Source organism: Haplochromis burtoni, unplaced genomic scaffold, assembly GCF_018398535.1.
Source record: "Haplochromis burtoni strain Fernald_Lab_line unplaced genomic scaffold, NCSU_Asbu1 Contig_45, whole genome shotgun sequence".
Classification (NCBI taxonomy): Eukaryota; Metazoa; Chordata; class Actinopteri; order Cichliformes; family Cichlidae; genus Haplochromis; species Haplochromis burtoni.
The window spans coordinates 2,541,054-2,559,788 of NW_024582406.1; the positions used below are offsets into that span (position 1 = coordinate 2,541,054).

An 18,735-nucleotide genomic window follows, 5' to 3' on the forward strand; every position below is an offset into this window, starting at 1 on the left:
GGGGGAAATCTCCATAAAAACAAGTAAAGAAAAACACCAAGATTGTTCAATATCAGACTCCTTAGACCTGGATGACTGAGAGCTTACACAGATATATGAGAAAGATAGCAGAGGATCAAGAGCCTACTTAAATTGAAGTTAAATTTGTTCTTTTTTTAAACTTGCTGTAGTACAAAAGAACATTAACAAAATTCTAAGACAGACAAATTTGATTGAGAGCATATGAGGGGTTTCCTTCGTGTGTCTGTCTGTGTGTTATTTTTGTTCCTTGAGAAATTCTATTCCACTCCATTCCACATGGCGGGGCTAGTGTAATTTTTGGGTGGTTTTCTGGTCACTCACCAGTGTTCGAGTAACGTGGAGAAGAAGAACAAAAGAAAATACAACGACGAAGAAGTGCGTGTGGCTGTAGTCTGCGTTAAGAAAAGATTGTTAAGCGGATCTGGTAATAATAATTTGCTTGTAAAGCTTTTTTAGTCCCAACAGGCCTTTTTATCTGTTGCCCTCTTTTCAATCGTTTGGTTTGGCAGTGTGTTTTCGAAGTTTGAAATAACAGCTAATGTTAGCATAACAGCTAATGTTAGATATCTCTGCTTATATCATCAGCTGTAACAAAATAGTTTCCCAAATATGAGACAAATTATGAATTTTGTCATTTAAATTAGAAAAAACCCGAAGGACAATGACTCGCCATGGAAAGAACTGCACAGCTGGAGCTGTCTACACATACCACGAGAAGAAGAAGGATACAGGTGAGACATCCTCAGTGCTGCGAGTTCTTGTCTTTGTTCTCTCGGATTAGCCCGGTCAGAAAGAGAACATGATTTTCTGTATAATCTCTAGTCATGTCATTATCTAACTCTGATCCTGCTCAGCGGCCTCTGGTTACGGGACGCAAAGTGTTCGACTTGGCAGAGATGCAGTCAAAGACTTTGACTGCTGCTGCCTGTCCCTGCAGCCCTGTCGGGATCCTGTTGTCACGTATGTTTTTTACTCCAACACACAAACACCTGCACACAGGGGATCAGTTCATCACTAACTGAATAATTACAGTAGAATTTTGAATAGAGTGGTATTCCTTTATCCTTTATATATAAAAATGGGGAAGGAAATTTTCATTTTATATAAACTCTCAACAGCCTTAATAAATGAATACATTCATGAATTTATTTATAATGAACCTTAGATCATACTACGCAGTTTCTTTAATGAATTCAGTTCTTTTATGTCACGTGGTTCTGTAGTCTTTAGGTGTTGGGTTTTTATAGACCTCTAGCATCTGACAGAGAGGAGCAGAGTGATCAGGTGGTTTCTTGGTGGAGACGAATTCTAAATTATATTTATGGATAGCTACAGGCAAGAGGCTGTGTCAGTGACATAGTACAGGATGTGTATAATGTTCTGAACTGATTTAACAACAACACTCTGCACGGCTTTTTTTATTAGCTACAGAGCAAATTGTGAACTACTTGCAATAGAACAGGAGGAGCTGCTGTGACAGGTCTGTAGGGGGAGTCGTCATTCTTTAATACAACTGTGTTTGCAATCCTGTGGAGCTCCAGAGTTGATATTAACATATTCAACTTTTAAATAATTTCATTCATCATGGAGGGGGGGGGGGTGTGTCTCTCCGAGCCAGCCTGGCCTTAGGTGGAAAAGTAATTTCCCCTCCTAGTGACACCAGGCCTGATTACTGCCAGACCTTTTAAAACAGGAAGTCAGTTAAAATGAACTTAAATAAACAGAACAAAGTGAATTTGGCTAAAAGTTCTCAAAAAGCAACACAGTAGTGGCAGGTTTAAAACATGTCAACAATGTCAAAAATAATAACAAAAGCATTTGAAATGGTGGGTTTGTGCACCAGATGTGCGTAGTATTTTTGTGAATAAGGCTTTACTGCAAGTGACCTATTCTTATAATAGGACAAATGAATCCAAACCATCGTCAGCAGAATGACTCCACAGCACAAAAAAACAACCAGATTCTTTCACTGTAGACATCAGACTGTAAGATTTTTCCTTTGTAATTTAAATGAAATTAGTCCGTCTAATCCAGGGAGCCTTGGTATCAACCAGTTACCACAGTTAGCCAGGTCAAACAGATCTGGCATCATGCTGTTTGGCAGTCGTGCAGTCTTGCAAGTGATCAGCAAACACACACCAACTCCATCTTATTACAGGTCAGGAGACTTCACCTAGTGGTCAAGTTCTGTGCCACAGCATTCTACAGTTTCTGACAAATAGACCTGAGCTCCCAAGCTTTATATATTTTTAATTAGTTATTAATCGTATTTAATTGAACTATGAGTAATTATAATAAGCTCTAATAAACACACACACATTAAAGCATACGATCTAATGTTAGCATATGTGTAACACTGTCATATTTCTGTTTGTGTGACCAGTCCGGATGGATACCTCTATGAAAAACAGGCCATTCTTGAATATATTCTTCACCAAAAGACACAGATTGCCAAAAAGATGAAAGTAAGTAACTCACTTAACTGTTCTTAACTCCTCACAGGTGCTTGGACAGTCACGTCCACAGCTAAACACCATGGGGTTGTTTTATGAATCAAGGCTTAATCATCGGGGTAACTAACACTGAAGAAGAAAGCCATGCAGACCGAGCTGTATGCTATTTGTCACTGGAATCTACATGTATTCATTTGGTGATGTAGAAAATGTTTGATATTTTTGATTAGACAGAATTAACAGAGCTTGTTTGATATTTAATACCTAAAATACTGAGTAGAAAGTTGAATTTGACTTTGGCAATAAGGTGATTTCCACATCAGACCAGAAGACAATGAGTAAATTTAAAGTTTCAGTGCTCTAATGTTCAGCTGTACATGTTACACAGCATATATCATAAAAAAAACTCTATTTAAAATATTAACTGTTGATGCATTTTGTGCAGGACAAAAGTTAAATGACTTTTTATACAAGTGCACACAGACCCTGAAAGAGCGCACTTAAAAAAGAAGGTTGATGAGCGCCATTGCGACTGAGTTTTTTAGGCTTTGCTAAGCCAGCTAATCCAAACAGAGCTTGGATATGTTGAACTTGCTTCATAGTCACTCCTGTAAACAATGAAACAAACAACATAAAATCTACACTGCAGCCAACACATATGAAAGAGCTTTCTCTAAGAAATAATGGTTCTCTTGTCTAGAACTGTGAGTGCTTGGCTTTATTTTCTTCCTTGATTTCTTCAGGCGTACGAGAAACAGAAGCAGGCGCAGAGGAGCAGCAACCAACTTGAGTCCAAGTCAGAAGAGCGAGAGAGAGTGGAGAGGTTTAAAACAAAGGAGAACAGCATTGTATCTAAACCTATCAACCCCTTCACATCTGGTGCGTGCATGACTGTCAAAATATACCTTACGATGTTGGCCACAAGAGGGAACCAAAGCTCAGACTCTACCCCACAGACTCTGCGCTATGGCTGCTGCTGTCGTCACTTGTGTTGTTATAATGCACCCAAACTCTTTTTAAGACATTTTTTATAATGAATACAATTCTGTCAAAACTGCTTTTTTCTTTTTTTCAGGTAAGAACATTGGAAGTGAGAAGGACGGGACACAGAGCAGCCCTGGAGAATTATCCAGTGCTGCCACAGCTGCAAGTTCCAGCCAGAGCCTGCCCAGTTTTTGGATTCCCTCACTGACACCAGAGGCCAAGCCCACTGCTCTCAAGAAACCAGTGAGTGACTGATGATGTTTCTCATGCCGAGGAAGGAGTTGAGCTACACTGTATGCTGGGTTTTTTTGTTTGTTTTTAAACAGACCGGTGAAAGAGAAACAGGAACACCTCTTTGTTAACTACCCGCCATGAAATTACTTAAAAATGCTGGTGTAATAGACCTTGGAGCACAAGTGGGCCAGATTTGTGTGTGTTTGCCAGGTTTACCTGTTTACTTTATTAGTCAGTGTTTTAGTGTATGAATGTTTACTCTGCGTTCCTCTTTTTGATGTTGACCCTCTTTCAGAGGCCAATGTCAGGTTGACCTGACATCATGATCATGTGGAAACATCTTAGGGTGTCACAGAGTTCCTACAGCTTAGTGACTACGCTTACTCAAATATATTTACTGCTAAATTTGAGTATTTATGGGAAGTAGTTATTAAAAATGTAATGGCATGATTTTGTAATGGCTGCACTTTTCTGTCCATCTCTAACATCTGTCAGAGCAAGACTGTGTTATGTCCAATGTCTGGAAAACCCATTAAGATGAATGAGCTTATCACAGTGCGTTTCACCCCCTTGGACCCAAGTCTGGATCGAGTTGCCCTGCTCACCCGCCAGGTCAGTTTACTCAGCACACAGAAATAGATTGTCAGGCTTAGAGCATCAGAAATTTTATCTCATATATGCAAGCCCTCAGACTTGGTAGCTGTTAGCATGTTTTTCTAAAACATTACATTACACGCTTCTTTGTAGCTGTGAATACAAGTTATTTAAATTGAAGAATAAACAAAGCAGGTGTAGTCAGAATTTGAATTAGAAGTTTCACACAGGAAGATGTTAGCTTTCTCTATGGCAGCTCCTTTTAACAGTTGTGTGTGTGTAACTTCACTTTGTCTTGAGGCTGTATAATTTTGTCATTTCTTTCCAGGACAGGTACATATGTACAGTGACCAAAGACGTCTTGGGCAACAGTGTTCCCTGTGCTGTTCTTCGACCATCGTGAGTGCCACCTGTATTTGTTTATGAACAAATTTAGAAGTCCCTCTGACCATGCGTACCAACAAATGACAGCCTGGCTGTCTTGAGAATTAGAGCACAAGTCTTTAAAATTACTTTTACTACTACAAATTAATACCAGTAAGCCCAGTCCCACCTGTCCTCAGCAACCTCCGTCCCTCGTCTATAAGGGTCTTTCATAAATCTGCTTGTCTGGGGGATCATTGAACACTTTGGTTTTAACGCTCAGCTCTCTCTTGACCATGACAGACCGTGCGTCTGTACTTCTTTCTCCTTAAACCTCGGGTTCCTGTTATTCCATTTTCTACAGTCAGGCTTCTCTCCTACAACATTGTCAACGTGTTTCTTTATATCGAGAAATGTGGGCAGGGCAGTGTGCAAATTGTGTGGAGTTTTCACATGGCTGCTGGTTACGAACGATTCCGAGTTACAACAGAATCAGTTGCTACGCGTCTTTCATAAATCAGACAGAAATTTTGAACACAAATGTATGTTTTGCACAGGATAAAATCATTTCCACCCTAATGTTAGTAAATGGGGTCCAATGTTCTCTGGAGTGTGAGGGGATATGTAACATTAGGACTGTTCAATATAACGATATATATCGGATGACGATATAAAAACATCTATCGTTTCATTTTACACTATCGTTTGTTTCGTGGTGTCGCAAAATAAACTCTTTTCATTGTTTTGATGGTCACTGTAGTGGCTATATTCATTTCTTAAAGTTCTCTCTTTCTCTTATATTTAATATAACCACACTAAGGACGGACAAGCGCCTGTTTTTATGTGTTGTCGTTAGCAACAACGACGGTAAAACCATTACGTGTCTGCTTGTTTATTTTCCACATAAACCTTTCAGAATAAAGCTCAAGATCCTGTTGAGACTTTTCAAAATAAACTGAATCACGTGAAAGAGTATGCAGAGTATTTACAGATGAGAAGCAAAAAAGAGCCGCCAGGTGCTAAAAAATAAACCTTAAACTCAAACGTTAGAACAGGCTTTTCCCGCAGCACGCCGTGTAATAAATACTAAGTGTAATAAGCGGCCGTTACAACTTATGTCTAAAAATGTATAGTTTCATGCATCGGTTAAAACACTCGACTCCAGGTACACGACGCCCAGCTGGAAACACTTCACGCAAGTCGAGCTGCCCGAGATTCACAGAACTTTCAGAAAATGTAAAATGTTTGTGATTTATATCGTTATCGGGATGATAGATGTCTTATATCGGGAAATGAGATTTTGGTCATATCGCACAGCCCTATGTGACATGTGTCCTGTATTCAGGGGCGCTGTGGTGACGCAGGAGTGTGTGGAGAAGTTGATCAGAAAGGACATGACTGATCCTCTGACGGGAGACAAACTTTCTGAAAAAGACATTATTCCACTGCAGAGGGTATGTGAAAAATAATTATAACAGTTTTTTTTTTAAAAAAAGGATTTCAAATGTTTATTTTTGAACACTCATCCCAATGTTATGAATTCTGTTGCTGTCACTCAGAAATCAGAGGTGTCATGCTGCAACCTGGCAGACACAGAAAACGTGGTTCGCTGTTTGAAAGCTGATTTTTGAGGAGCAGAGACCTTTTCTCTCTTTAACTGTACTGTGGTCCTTTGTGTTTTGAAAGGGTGGAACCGGCTTTGCAGGTTCTGGGATTGACCTCACGGCCAAAGAGGCTCGTCCAGTGATGCAAGCGTGAGGCGACCGAAGACTCCACAGTGGTGCTCATTCTGTAACTTTCTAACTTACTTTATAATGTCTTATGACTTTTTGCTTGACAGTATTTCCTCCTGAATGTATTTTTATTTTGCTGGAAAATGCTTCCACTGACTGTACAACACAGATTTGCTGAAACTGCCATCCAAATGTTTCTTACAGATTAATGTCAACAATTTCCTTTAAATAAAATCAGCATTTAAGGCTTAAATCCATACTATTATTATTTGGTTTGATTTATTTTGTGCTCAGGAGGCACCGCAGGTTGTGAACTAATCAGAAGGTTAGTTGTCCACACACTTTAGTGTCTTTGATCTCCAAATTGCTCCTGATGCTTAGCCGAGTGTAAGGATGTGCATAAATATGCTGTATGAAAGTGTGTGTGTTGTAGGAAAAGTGCTTTGAGTAGTCAGAGCAGAAATGTACAAGTACCAGCGTATTTACATTTTTTTCAGCTTTTATGGACTACAGGTAAGTTTAGTTATAAATAAAGCAATGACTCAATGTTTTTATTGTGTTCATATCATAGATGAAATTTACAATCCAATGCATTGTCTGACAAACTTGAGTGGGTGCTCTAAACATGCATGAAGTCCTGTTCTAAGCAGATCTGTTGTTGTTTAAATTTGAGCTGCTTCACTGTTCATGATGGAGATCTTCACATCGGGCCCCATTCACTTAGATATGCACAGTAATGTTCTTACTTTGAAACATGCTTTCTTGACATTTTTGTAACTGTGTGTATGTTAGTGAATCAGTCAACTGGGCTGTGTCCAAACCTGCAGTCTCCATAGTACCACACCCCCACTTCCCACGCTTACCTCGGGTGAAGTGGAGAAAGCAGTAAGAGAGTATGCCCTGCTAAGGCTAAAAAGTAGATGAAACTGTAGAGACTCAAACAGTAGTTTCTTGTAACATTCACTGTAGCTCAGAAAATGTACACAAAATTTAAAGAATTGAATTATGAATAAAAATGTATTACTAATAAACATGTACCTCAGTTTAAAGATGAGTCAGTTTTGTAAGATAAGTGTGGCCTTAAGTGTTTTAAATTTGTATAGGATGAATCAATTCAGATAAGAAAATATTCACGAGTCATAGATTTTTGTGTAAAACATTTGTATATGGGACCAAACTGAAGTCACAGTTCATCACGGCCATCCACCCTCATCCCTCCATAGTCGGTTATTGTACTGGTCTTGATGAAGTCCATCTTGTCAAGTATCTCAGGTAGACTCAGACGGCCATCCTGATGAGCAAAGTAAAGGGATGCTTGACGCAATTTGAATTGAACTGAATACTTGATATTCTTATGGAGTCTAACAGTAAAATCTTTACTTTAGAACAAATTATGTTTGTAGGCTAATCATTTTTACAATGTGTACTGACCAAGCGCTTCATTAGATATGATTGTTTGAACATTGTTATAATTATGTTACAGTACAGAGAGATACATTAGCATTTCCAGATATCCACGGAGGCTCAGTTTGAAACTTCACTGTGCAGCGCTCTGTTCCTGTGTTTTGTTTTTTTCAGTATTAAGGCAAAGGATGCGAATTCATGTTGCAAATCAACACACATTAAAAACTATCGCAAAACAAGCATCACCTCATCTGTTCCCAAATAATACATTTTAGTTTTAGCAAAGCATATCCTGCACGTTATTCCAAAAGGTTCAGTGTTTTTGTTTGGACTTGATTTTTCTTTTCACTGCTGTGTAGAATTGGTCGGGACATTATGAAATCTCAAAGATCTATTTAAAATTCACAAAATTGCTGAAATTGAAAAAATCAAAATGATACGTTTGAAACTATATGCATGAGAAAAAAATGTATACAATCTGAGAATATAGCACAACTACTCGATTGTCCAAGTGTATATGTATATTGCTGTCACATGACATACATTCAACAGCCACTTTATTTGGTAATGCCTGTTCAACTGTTTGTTAAAGCAAATAACCAGTTGGCCAATCTCATGTCAGCAACTCAAAGCATTTAGGCAGGTGGACATGGCCAAGTCAGCCTAAGAATCACAATGGGGTAGAATATGATTTATGTGATTTTGAATGTGGCGATTGTTGATGCCAGACAGGGTGCTCTCCCAACTCTCAGGTTTATGAAGAATGGTCTAAAAAAGAAGAAATATCCAGCGAACGTCAGTTCTCACCGCTCACTCAACTGCACCTTAAAGCAGATCAACCAGCTAAGAACAGGAAACTGAGGCTACAAATGGACCTGGATAAATGCTGTACTCCAATATAGTCCAGTATACTCCAGTCCTCAGATCTCACTTAGAGCAGTAGAACACCTTTGGTATTTGGTAGAAGGGGAAATTTGGATGTACAGCTGACAAATCTGCGCCAGCTGTGTGATGCTGTGAAGTCGATCTGGAGCAAAATCTCAATCTTCATGAAGTGCAAATATGACACAAAATTTAGAGTATGTATGCATTCTATTTCTTTCAACTAAATCTCTTTTGAGAACATGTTTATATTTGCTTTTAACTGACGGGCAATTTCACTGTTACTACTGACAGTGAATCGGTCTTGCTCTTTCATAGATAGTTGGGGGTGGGGGGGTTATTACTGTACATCAATACAGTAGCAAATAGTCTTTAGTAGGAAAGTATGTGTAGAAACAATAAGAAAGGGCAATACTGGTTTTTGTGCCAAAGTATTTAACCCTTGGTGGAGCCAGTTGCCATGCTTCCTCACTTCACTGTATTGTATTTTGCAAAGAAATACATTAAACACTTTGACACTTTTTTCTAAGCTGCTTATTACTGAATGGCATTTATTGAAATAAGCCAGTGCACTTTAATGTTCATGACATAGTCATCTGCCGTGTTGAAGACTACTTAGCTTAAACTGTACACTACAGAAAACAGTTTGATACCATAATACTGTAAAATTATAAGTCATAATTTCAGCATGTCCCTCTCCATAGGAATGCATCTGTTTGTAATGGATGTGAACGATGGAAATAATCTTTTATTAAAATTTACTAATGCAAATGATGGTCTGCTACCCAGATAATTCAGATCTTCTCATTCTGATTATTGTAGGCTCTACCTTACAATATAAGGCACCTTGAGGCGACTTTTGCTGTAAATAAGATTGAACTGAATCTCTGTCTGAAATGGTGGGTGATAGACAAAAATGATAACACTAATGATAAACACACATTTTGTTACTGGTTTGTCCCCTACACTTAATGCACACTGTCTGTCCTCCATAAATTGGCTTTTTTTTTTCCCGCAGTGACTTTGGAGAGGATACGTATTTGATCATCAGTCTGCCTAAATGCGTGTCCCCTCCCCAAGGTTTAAGCTAAGTAGTCTGAGTAGTCATACTGTTGGGCAGGCGACATGGACACCCAAGCTTGTGAATGCGATAACTCAAGAACAAGGAAACACAAGCGTTTCAAATTGATACCAGAGGTGCATCTAATACAAACACTGGACGGGTTTGAATCCCAGTGATCTTGATCTCAAAGTATCTTCTGAATGCAATAACTCAAGAACAAGCTGCTGTATTATTTCGAAATTGATGTCATGTATCTGCTAAAAGCCGCTAATATTTTATTTATTCATGTGCATTTGTTTTTATTCACTTATCGTCTTGTTTCATCAGGAAAAAAAGGTCTTCGAAGGTCCATGATAAAATGCCCAATGAAATTAACATTGCACCAGAGCGATTGAGAACTGTAAAAGAAAAAGAATGTTGTACTCAAATGTACATTGATTATTGTGTAATTATGTCTTCCAGCAAACTGATGCTTTCCTAGAAATTCATAATTAATCCATTAAAAATAAATTAGAGCGATTTGTGGAAGCCACCATGTTTTAGTTCTCATCCATTCCTAAGTTTTGACCTTGTAGTGTGTACAAACGTGCTGACTGGCTGCGATTGAGAAAATGGCCGAAAGTGGCCGGCCACAGCCATTATGGTGTACAGTCTAAATGTTATTTTTGGCTAATTGGCTAAAACATATTTGTCCTGCAGCAGCCACCGTAGCTAGGATTATACACAAATAATTCAGTTGACTACAATCTGCAACTTACTGTCATCTAGCAGTAATATGTTTTTTGTATACTTTATTAATCCCCTGTAGGGAAATTGCTCTCTGCAGTTAACCCATTCACTCAGTGAAGCAGTAGGCAGCCACCAATCCAGCCCCCGGGGAGCAGTGTGTAGGGACGGTACCTCGCTCAGGGGTACTTCAGGGTAGCCATTCGGTGGATTTGAACCCCCAAACATGGGGCGAACACTCTACCTTTACACACTGCAACTTTAAACTTAATCACGAAAAAGGCAGAAACCAGCAACATCTCTTACACAATTCGAGAACAACTCTGACAATTATATTTGTAATAATTTAAATCATAATGTGACTAAAGAATAATAAGTACAATTGTAGAAAAAGAAGACTTTAATCTCTCCCACACCCTCCCATCCACACACTCAGACAAACATTTGATAGCAAATTTTGACATGCTGCTTGTTATAAGAACATTATTGATTACACAACTAAAACAGCATAATCCAGACCCAAGTCCCACGCCTACTCTGATATCCCCATAACTACATTTTCATCAAAGTTCATCGTGCTTCTTCGTTAAGTCTTCACCATAATTGGTAGCCTGACTGCCCACAAACATGTTCCAGTTGGCTAGAATCTCCTTCTTGGTTATTCTCTCATCCTGTTGTTTGGTCACCAGATTCCATCCATTGGTTTCATTGATTTAGTAGTTTGAGTGAGAGAAGGAAGAGAAGGAGTAATGAAGAAAGCAAGAGACAGAAAGAAGCTTGTTAATAATTAATCCAAAATTAACACAATTATTTCAAAGACAAGTGATTTTAAGTTAGCGCTGTGTTGACCAAACTCTCCAAAATTCTGGAACTCTTATACTTATTACAGTACTGTACAAAGGTCTTGAGCCACCGCTCATTCTTTATATTTTGCTGGAAAAAGTAAAGGGAAACAGGTGCAGCAATTTATTTAAAAATTCAAAATACATGGAAATGATCAAAAAGAATTAAACCAACTTCAAAGTGCTTGAATTGCACAAACGTTCACCAGTAATGATTGTAATATGTACTGTTAGAAAGAGGGGGTTTGAGGGTATCACATGGTTGTCAGTAGGTAGCATAGGAGTAACAATGACTCCAGACATGCCTGCAAAAGTATGACACGAGTAAGACTATCATATGGTCTTCCCAAGGGGACACTAATGGGGACGCACTGAGTACTTGTGAACATTGTAACTTTTGCATTGTATAGGTAGGGTAGGGTCTTTACGGTTTAAAATAAATTCCAACTCTTGTTGTCATTTGGTGCCTTATAAATAAAACTGATTTGTATCTAAAACATCATGTGTAACTATGCATTTTAAAATTTAGTTCAAGCTTCTAAATCCATTACTTTGGTCTATAGCTTTTCGATACACCCTGTACAAGGGTTAGGGGTTAGGGGAGCATACAAAATCACTCTGTACAGCATATACAGGTAAAAACAGACTGTACAGTTCTAGTCTGCAAGTCATTTATTCTTCAAAAGAAACTTAACACTCTCAGGCAAGTTTTCTTGTCATTTCTTTAAGCAGTGATTCTCCAGGCTTCCTGAAGGAGATTCCAAACATCTTCTTTTGATGTTGTGTTCTCTTTCAAGACAATCCTACACTGCTTCTTTAATGTTAATGTCTGGGCTCTGGGGAGGCCAGTCCACTGATACTGATAGGCCTCCATTGTGTGTTTTTTTTTCTATTCAGGTATGCAGTTTGTTTGTGATCGCTGTCATGCTGGAAAATGAAGCTGTTGCCATCACACTTTCCAAAATGCATGGCAGATCAAAACTTGACTGTTCATTATTTCACCAAGTTTGACAAGATTGTTAACACCACTGGCTCATATTCATTCTGAAACCATAACAGACTATCAGCTGTTTTACAGATGGCTATTCACTGTTTTACCTCTCTCTTGATCTCCCCCACACATACTGACAACACCTTGGATCAATCATTTCAAATTTGGGTTCATCATTCAGACCTGTTGTTGGCTCTCTTCCACAGCATGTCTTTTATTCTGTCTTCTTTCTCTCTCCCCAACCGGTTGCAGCAGATGGCCCCGCCCCTCCCTGAGCCTGGTTCTGCCGGAGGTTTCTATCTGTTAAAAGGGAGTTTTTCCTTCCCACTGTCGCCAAAGTGCTTGCTCATAGGGGGTTGGTTGTTGATTATATAGTGACTTGAGGCGACTGTTGTTGTGATTTGGCTCTGTATAAATAAATTGAATTGCCACTAGCTTTTAATTATACTACTTTGGTTTCCCCTGTTTCTCTTCCTTGAGGACAGCTTTTGACAATTACCTTTCCACTGATACTGTTTCTGAGGAGGCTTCAGAGCAAACAGTAAATGGATCAACTAAAGGGCCAGATGCATCTCTCAAGTCTTTGCTTGGTTTTTTCTATTTCTTGACTTTCATCTGCTGTTGATGATTTTTAAGCCTGACCCTTCTTTTATCTTCATTTTGTCCAATTTCCTAAAATTGTTAAATATTTTTTTTTCAAGACACACAAGTTTTTGGCATATCACCTTGTTGGGGCAAAAATATTTTTTCTGTTAATGTGTTTTATCATGTTGAAATTTTTCATAGATTCAACTAAAGAAATGTGAAAGTACTTAAAGACACAATTTAAAATTGGTTATTAGTTTGATTGTCTGTTATGTGAAGACACACAACACTGGTTCACCCCTTGAGTTAGATGCTTTTTTTATGCTTTAGTGAATCATAGGTCAGTGTTAACAATCAAACACAAAATTCTCTGAAAACTCTGGACATTTTCTGCTTTTTCAATCATTTTCAGCCCAGTCTTTGTACCTGATCATTTTCAAAGACAAACTTTGAAAGACCTTCAGGAAGCCTGAAGAAGTATTGTTCAACACCACCTTTAACATGTACAAGAAAGTCTTGGAAACAAAATACACGGATATAAGAAGGGGCTCAAGAATTTTGCACAATGCTATTGTTTACATGGAAATATGTTTGGCAGCTGCCACTATTTTTCATGACGGACCAAATAAAGTGCTGTATTTTCGTCGGCTACACCTACATTGTTGGAAAAATGAACTGGTAAATAAACGTAATTGCTCTGGTTTTTAATGTCAAAATAAAGCCAGAAAAAAAGCTACCAGAATTAAAAGAATTTAGAATTTAAACAACGATTAGTCTACCTTGTCAGTGTCTGTCTCGTGGATCAAATGTTTGGCTTCATTGTCAGCATGGTCAACCTCTCCAGGCAAAACCCACTGTCCTACTTCGTCAGCATCCAGGTACCCATCCTAAACACAGAGAGAACATTTAAAAGTAACCGTAACAGTCTAAAACCTCCTAAGTGGCACTGAGAATCTGCTACCAGGAGTAGCAGCTTCTTAAAGTTGGACCAACCCAAAAACCTTGGAAAATGCTAGTGGTTATAGCAATGTAGCCATTGCCTGTTCCATTTTATCTATATAGTGCCAATTCACATCAACAATTATCTCAATGTAAGTACTGTGACAGGCTGAAACGAATCCTTTTACTTTTATGGGTTTATGTCAAATTGGTACCATAACTGTGTTTATAGGTATTATTTTTCTTAATGAAAAAAATCTGTTTCATTTTGAAGAACTAAGGATCTTTTACCTTATTGGTATCCCTGATCTCCGAGAAATGTTTCTTCTCTGTCTGGACCCAGTCAGGCTCACTTTCCCCATCCTCGGCTGTGTACATATCACCTGTGAAACAAGAATAATACACACATTTAGGACTGACAGCCTCCAGTGCAGAGAGTAGCTGCTCAAATAGTCAAGTAAGTAACCTACCGATGTATTCTTCTAAGTTGATCTTCCCGTCCCCATTCTTATCAATGTCCTCCACAGTTTCCTGCATAAGAATATCATTCAGTTTTCACAATTAAAAATCCAGTGATAGACACAATTTGCCCCATTTACATTTACATCCCGGTAATCAGTAGTAGGCTTTACCTGAATTACCAAATCTTTCATGTAATCAAACTCCTCAGGGTGAAGGAAGGCAGTGAACTCCTCACGTGTGGCAATGCCATCACTGTCTCGGTCAGCCATCTTAAAGCGCCTTTCATCTCTTTTGAGCATGGACTTATAAGTCTCCTTGTCATCAATATCATCAAACTCCTCTCCTAAGAAAAGAAAAGATTCATTTTCAGCACATCATTGTCTTTTGGGTGTGGACAATCCACTGGCACTTGGTTGACGAGAAACAGAAAAGTAGTAAAGCACACAAAACTCAAACTATGGGACAGAAAAGGCCAAATTTAATGACAAGCAGTAGTGGTGTATAAACACAAAGGAAGTGAAAAGGGGTGACATGTTTCCCAGCATATTTCTAAATACTTAGAGATAGTTGTATAGTAGAGAGGTCTCATAGCTGAAGGCTCTGCCTCTACTTTAAGAAACTTTAGGAAACACAAGTAAATCTTCACTTTGAGAGAAAACAATCAGTGATCGATTGATTGGGCTTTGGATGGAACTTGCGTTGGAATAATCCTAACTCTAGAAATTTGAACCATTTGCATTTCCACTTGCTAAATAACACTGCGCCCTTCATCCACTGTGCTGTTTACAGAAATCAATGTTAGTCTCTAATGTAATTAAAACATTTATTTTCCACTATTATGGTGACACTAAAAGCAAAAAGCGGAACAGGCAGAAAAGGAGATTATGGAAATTTGATCAAATAGGGAAAAAAGGAAAAGAATAAAAATTTAACTATTAAGGTATCACACACACCCAGATAGTAGCCATAGGTGGTGTTTTTATACTCCTCCCAGCTTATCTTGTTATCTTGGTTCTTGTCGTAGTCCTTCCAGTGTTTGTTAACATTTTCCTCGATGTACCTCCTCTGTCGGTGTTTGATCCAATAATGCAGCTCTCCGTGGCTGATGTAGCCATCCTTGTCAGTGTCAATACGGTCCACTATCTTCCTGTGAAGGGAGATGGAGAAGTTTCAAGTCATGATTATGTCTAGTGTCCAGACTATTGTATCAAATGCTAATTTTTATATCCAACTGTCCTATTTGGGCTCTAGTCAATGTGGAGTATGTGAAATTCTAGTCTGAACTGGGTAATGAGTCTTACTAAGTGCTGAAATGCTTTAGACCACAGGCTACATTCACCAATACAGTATGTTACACCCATGACAAAATTCAAATAACACTGGATTATAAACACTGACGTCTTTCGACTGTGAGAGGAAGCTGGAGTACCCATGGAGGCATAAAGAAAACATGCAAGCTTCATGCTTCTTTATTAGATTCAACCAAATTATTGTAGCCACTTTGTCATGGACTGTAACATATTAGATATTAGATACAGTATTAGAGATTCTGTAACTGTTTTTTGAAATGGGAATTACATTTTGACTAGAGGCACATGCTTTAATCGTCTCAAGGTACTTTCATCGAATGGTAAAAATTCTGAAATGGTGCATACTTAGACAGAACAGCTATTAGTTTGTCATTCATTCATTATTACACAGAATCGAAAGCTCCAGTTAGATTAACACATTAGTATCAGCCTAGTTTTATGCCTTAGAGCCTAGCTACAATTTACATTGAATATAAATTTAAAGTCAATAAATTATGAAAATTAGGTTTCAATTTCTGGAGAAAAATCATCCATTTGTTCATGACAGTGCAGATTTCTGACATTTTGTGTATATTTAGGTGATTGTGAGTATAAAACTTAAGTTAGACTTGTATCCACCTCATATTGTGTAGCTTTCTGAATTTTATACGTACGTATGTTTATTTATACAGTACATAAAGTCAAAATTCTATTTTTTCATGTAACTGAAATGTTTCATTATTTGGTCTAAAACCATTAAGAAAGTTACAGACTAAGTAAGTATACACGTTTTATACAAAACATGTGCATACTTACTGCATTTGATGTATTTTACCATGTAATATATGTAATACATATTAGGGAATTTAACACATGCATATGTGTGAAGAAATGGCTTTTATTTTTCGCCACACCATGGAAATCAGAATAAGATTTCTCTAGAGCTGCCCCTGAGGCAGAACAAGATAGTTTAGAAAATCTGTGATACTATGTCCAACTTACGCTAATCTATCTTTGCTCTCCTCAGGAGTCAGCTGGTCAAAGGTCTTGGCCTCTTCTTTACCCAGGAAGGCCTCATGGTCATACTGGAAACTGTGAGCATCATCATGGGCGTGGTCACTCAGATCAGGCTGGTGATGGATGCGCTTCTCCTGAGCAGGCACAGCAAAGGCAACAGCGGCCAGGAAGTAGAGCGATGCTAATGAATTCAGCAGCATCATAACTGACTTCAGGGGGTGAAGAGAAGACAAAAAGTCAAATTCACATGGAGAGCACAGACCATATGAGAGAACACAGCACAAAGTATAACACACAATACACTATTACAAAACACACGTACACTACTCAAAGAATAAAACACAACAGCTAACAATACTGTGGCAGCTCACTGCCAATTTCACTGCCAATTGAATTAACCAGGATAAAAGCCAACTACAGAGCTCTCAACCTGAAGCATTCAGAAGATTGTTTTTGAAGTATCTTTCCACTTAAGGAGGGCCAGGACTAACATGAGTTACCAATAATTTGAAGAAGATGACAAAGTCAACATTTATTTATATATATATATATATATATAGATATAGATATAGATATAGATATAGATATATAGATAGATATAGATATAGATATATATAAATAAAATCAATTTGATATTTATAAATGCACAGGGATATAAATGAATAGGAGACAACCAAGAACCAACAACATTTGAAGACTGTACTTCATTCAACAAAATAAGTACAACTCATTTAACATACAATTTGAGTTCTTCAGTCTTTTCCCAGCATTTTTTCTGAGCTGGTCATTCTTGTTTATTTATTTGCTTTAAAAGTCGTCTGCAAGCTAAATAGTTCAGGAGCAACAATGCATTATTGACACTGATGAAAGAAGAAAAATCTGGTATCCAGAGCGTCAAATCACAGTAAACGATTCATGTCATCATGAGGTAAAAGCATCCATAATCACTTTCTCACTCTCTTAACATTGAAATCCATTTTTAAAGTTCTGATAGAATAAATACACAAAAGCTCTGTCATACACCACACATCACTTTTTACATGCAAGAAAAAGATGAACTCACCAGCTTTGTTGCGCCACTTTTTACAATATACAGGTAGAGGGTCACTCCAGAAACAGTCCGCGTTGGCAAACGCTAACTTTAAATAACAATGGCAATTGGGCGGGTTTAGATACACAGCTATCCAATCATCAGTGCCTTAAAGAAAACTCTAACCAATAAAAAGTTCGTCAAAGTATGGAGGCGGGGCGGGAGGGAAACGTTTCAAGGCAAGTTCTTATTGGCTTCTTACCGCCACGTTGTCATGCAAACGGTCCACGTAATAACCATCATTCGCTCCCGTCGAGGAATCGAGGCGAGGGATCGTCACGTGGTTCACATACGCCCTATTTCCCGGAAGTGGTTAGGGAGACATATGACAGTACGTGTAGTGCGCGTACTTCAAGCGTGCAGACCCCGAATTGGGACACAGCCATGGGCTTATGTCAGTGATTCCCAATCTTTTTTCGCTAGGCCCCCCTTTGTTTTACAAGAAAAATGTTCGCGCCCCCCTTCTCGGGCGTGCACGAAAAAAACAAAACAAAAAGAAAAACAAACAAAAAAGAAAACGATCATGTTAGACAAACTAGGCTGGTACTGGTGAAACTCGAAAAATTACAATACCATGCAAAAATCCTTGATTTTAGTAATTCAACTTAAGAGGTGAAACTAATATATCATATAGATGCATTACATGCATAGCGAGATATTTCAAGCCTTTATTTGTTATAATTTTGAGGGTTATGATTTACAGCTTATGAAAACCCCAAATTCAAAAGGTCAGAAAATGTGAATATTGTGTAAAGGTTCAATATTTTAGGCTCAAAGTGTCACTCTCTAATCAGCTAATTAATCTAATAACCTGCAAATGGTGCAAATGGTTCACGAGCCTTTAAATGGTCTCTCAGTCTGGTCCAGTAGGAGTCACAATCATGGGGAAGGCTGCTGACATGACAGTTGTACCAGAAAACCATCACTGACAGCCTCCATAAGGAGGAAACCTCAAACGGTAATTGCAAAAGAAGTTGGACATCAGTCCATCAAGAGCAGCCACACACAGACAGATCCTGGACATGGGTTTCAAATGTCATATTCCTCTTGTCAAGCAACTCCT

General features: G+C 38.3%; 2 protein-coding genes across 3 annotated transcripts; one reads left to right on the forward strand and one right to left on the reverse strand.

Moving 5' to 3' along the window:
• The first annotated feature begins 308 nt into the window (after positions 1-308).
• Positions 309-7,431, forward strand: LOC102307745 (nitric oxide synthase interacting protein). Its single transcript, XM_005926760.3, has 10 exons — positions 309-445; positions 666-752; positions 876-981; positions 2,405-2,486; positions 3,218-3,353; positions 3,550-3,701; positions 4,188-4,304; positions 4,615-4,685; positions 5,995-6,103; positions 6,336-7,431. Exons 2-10 carry the CDS (start codon positions 683-685, stop codon positions 6,405-6,407), a joined length of 915 nt encoding a protein of 304 aa, XP_005926822.1. The 5' UTR covers positions 309-445; positions 666-682; the 3' UTR covers positions 6,408-7,431.
• On the reverse strand, positions 6,918-17,753 carry rcn3 (reticulocalbin 3, EF-hand calcium binding domain). Of its 2 annotated transcripts, none has more exons than XM_005926759.3 (8): positions 17,646-17,753; positions 16,568-16,791; positions 15,230-15,423; positions 14,447-14,619; positions 14,285-14,345; positions 14,106-14,197; positions 13,655-13,762; positions 6,918-7,673 (listed from the first exon to the last, which is right to left on the reverse strand). In XM_005926759.3, exons 2-8 carry the CDS (start codon positions 16,783-16,785, stop codon positions 7,566-7,568), a joined length of 954 nt encoding a protein of 317 aa, XP_005926821.1. In that variant the 5' UTR covers positions 16,786-16,791; positions 17,646-17,753; the 3' UTR covers positions 6,918-7,565. The 2 variants fall into 2 exon arrangements, with proteins under 2 accessions (XP_005926821.1, XP_005926820.1); XM_005926758.3 differs by lacking the exon at positions 6,918-7,673 and adding an exon at positions 10,840-11,128 and having other exon boundaries at positions 17,646-17,752.
• Between the last annotated feature and the right edge of the window lie 982 nt (positions 17,754-18,735).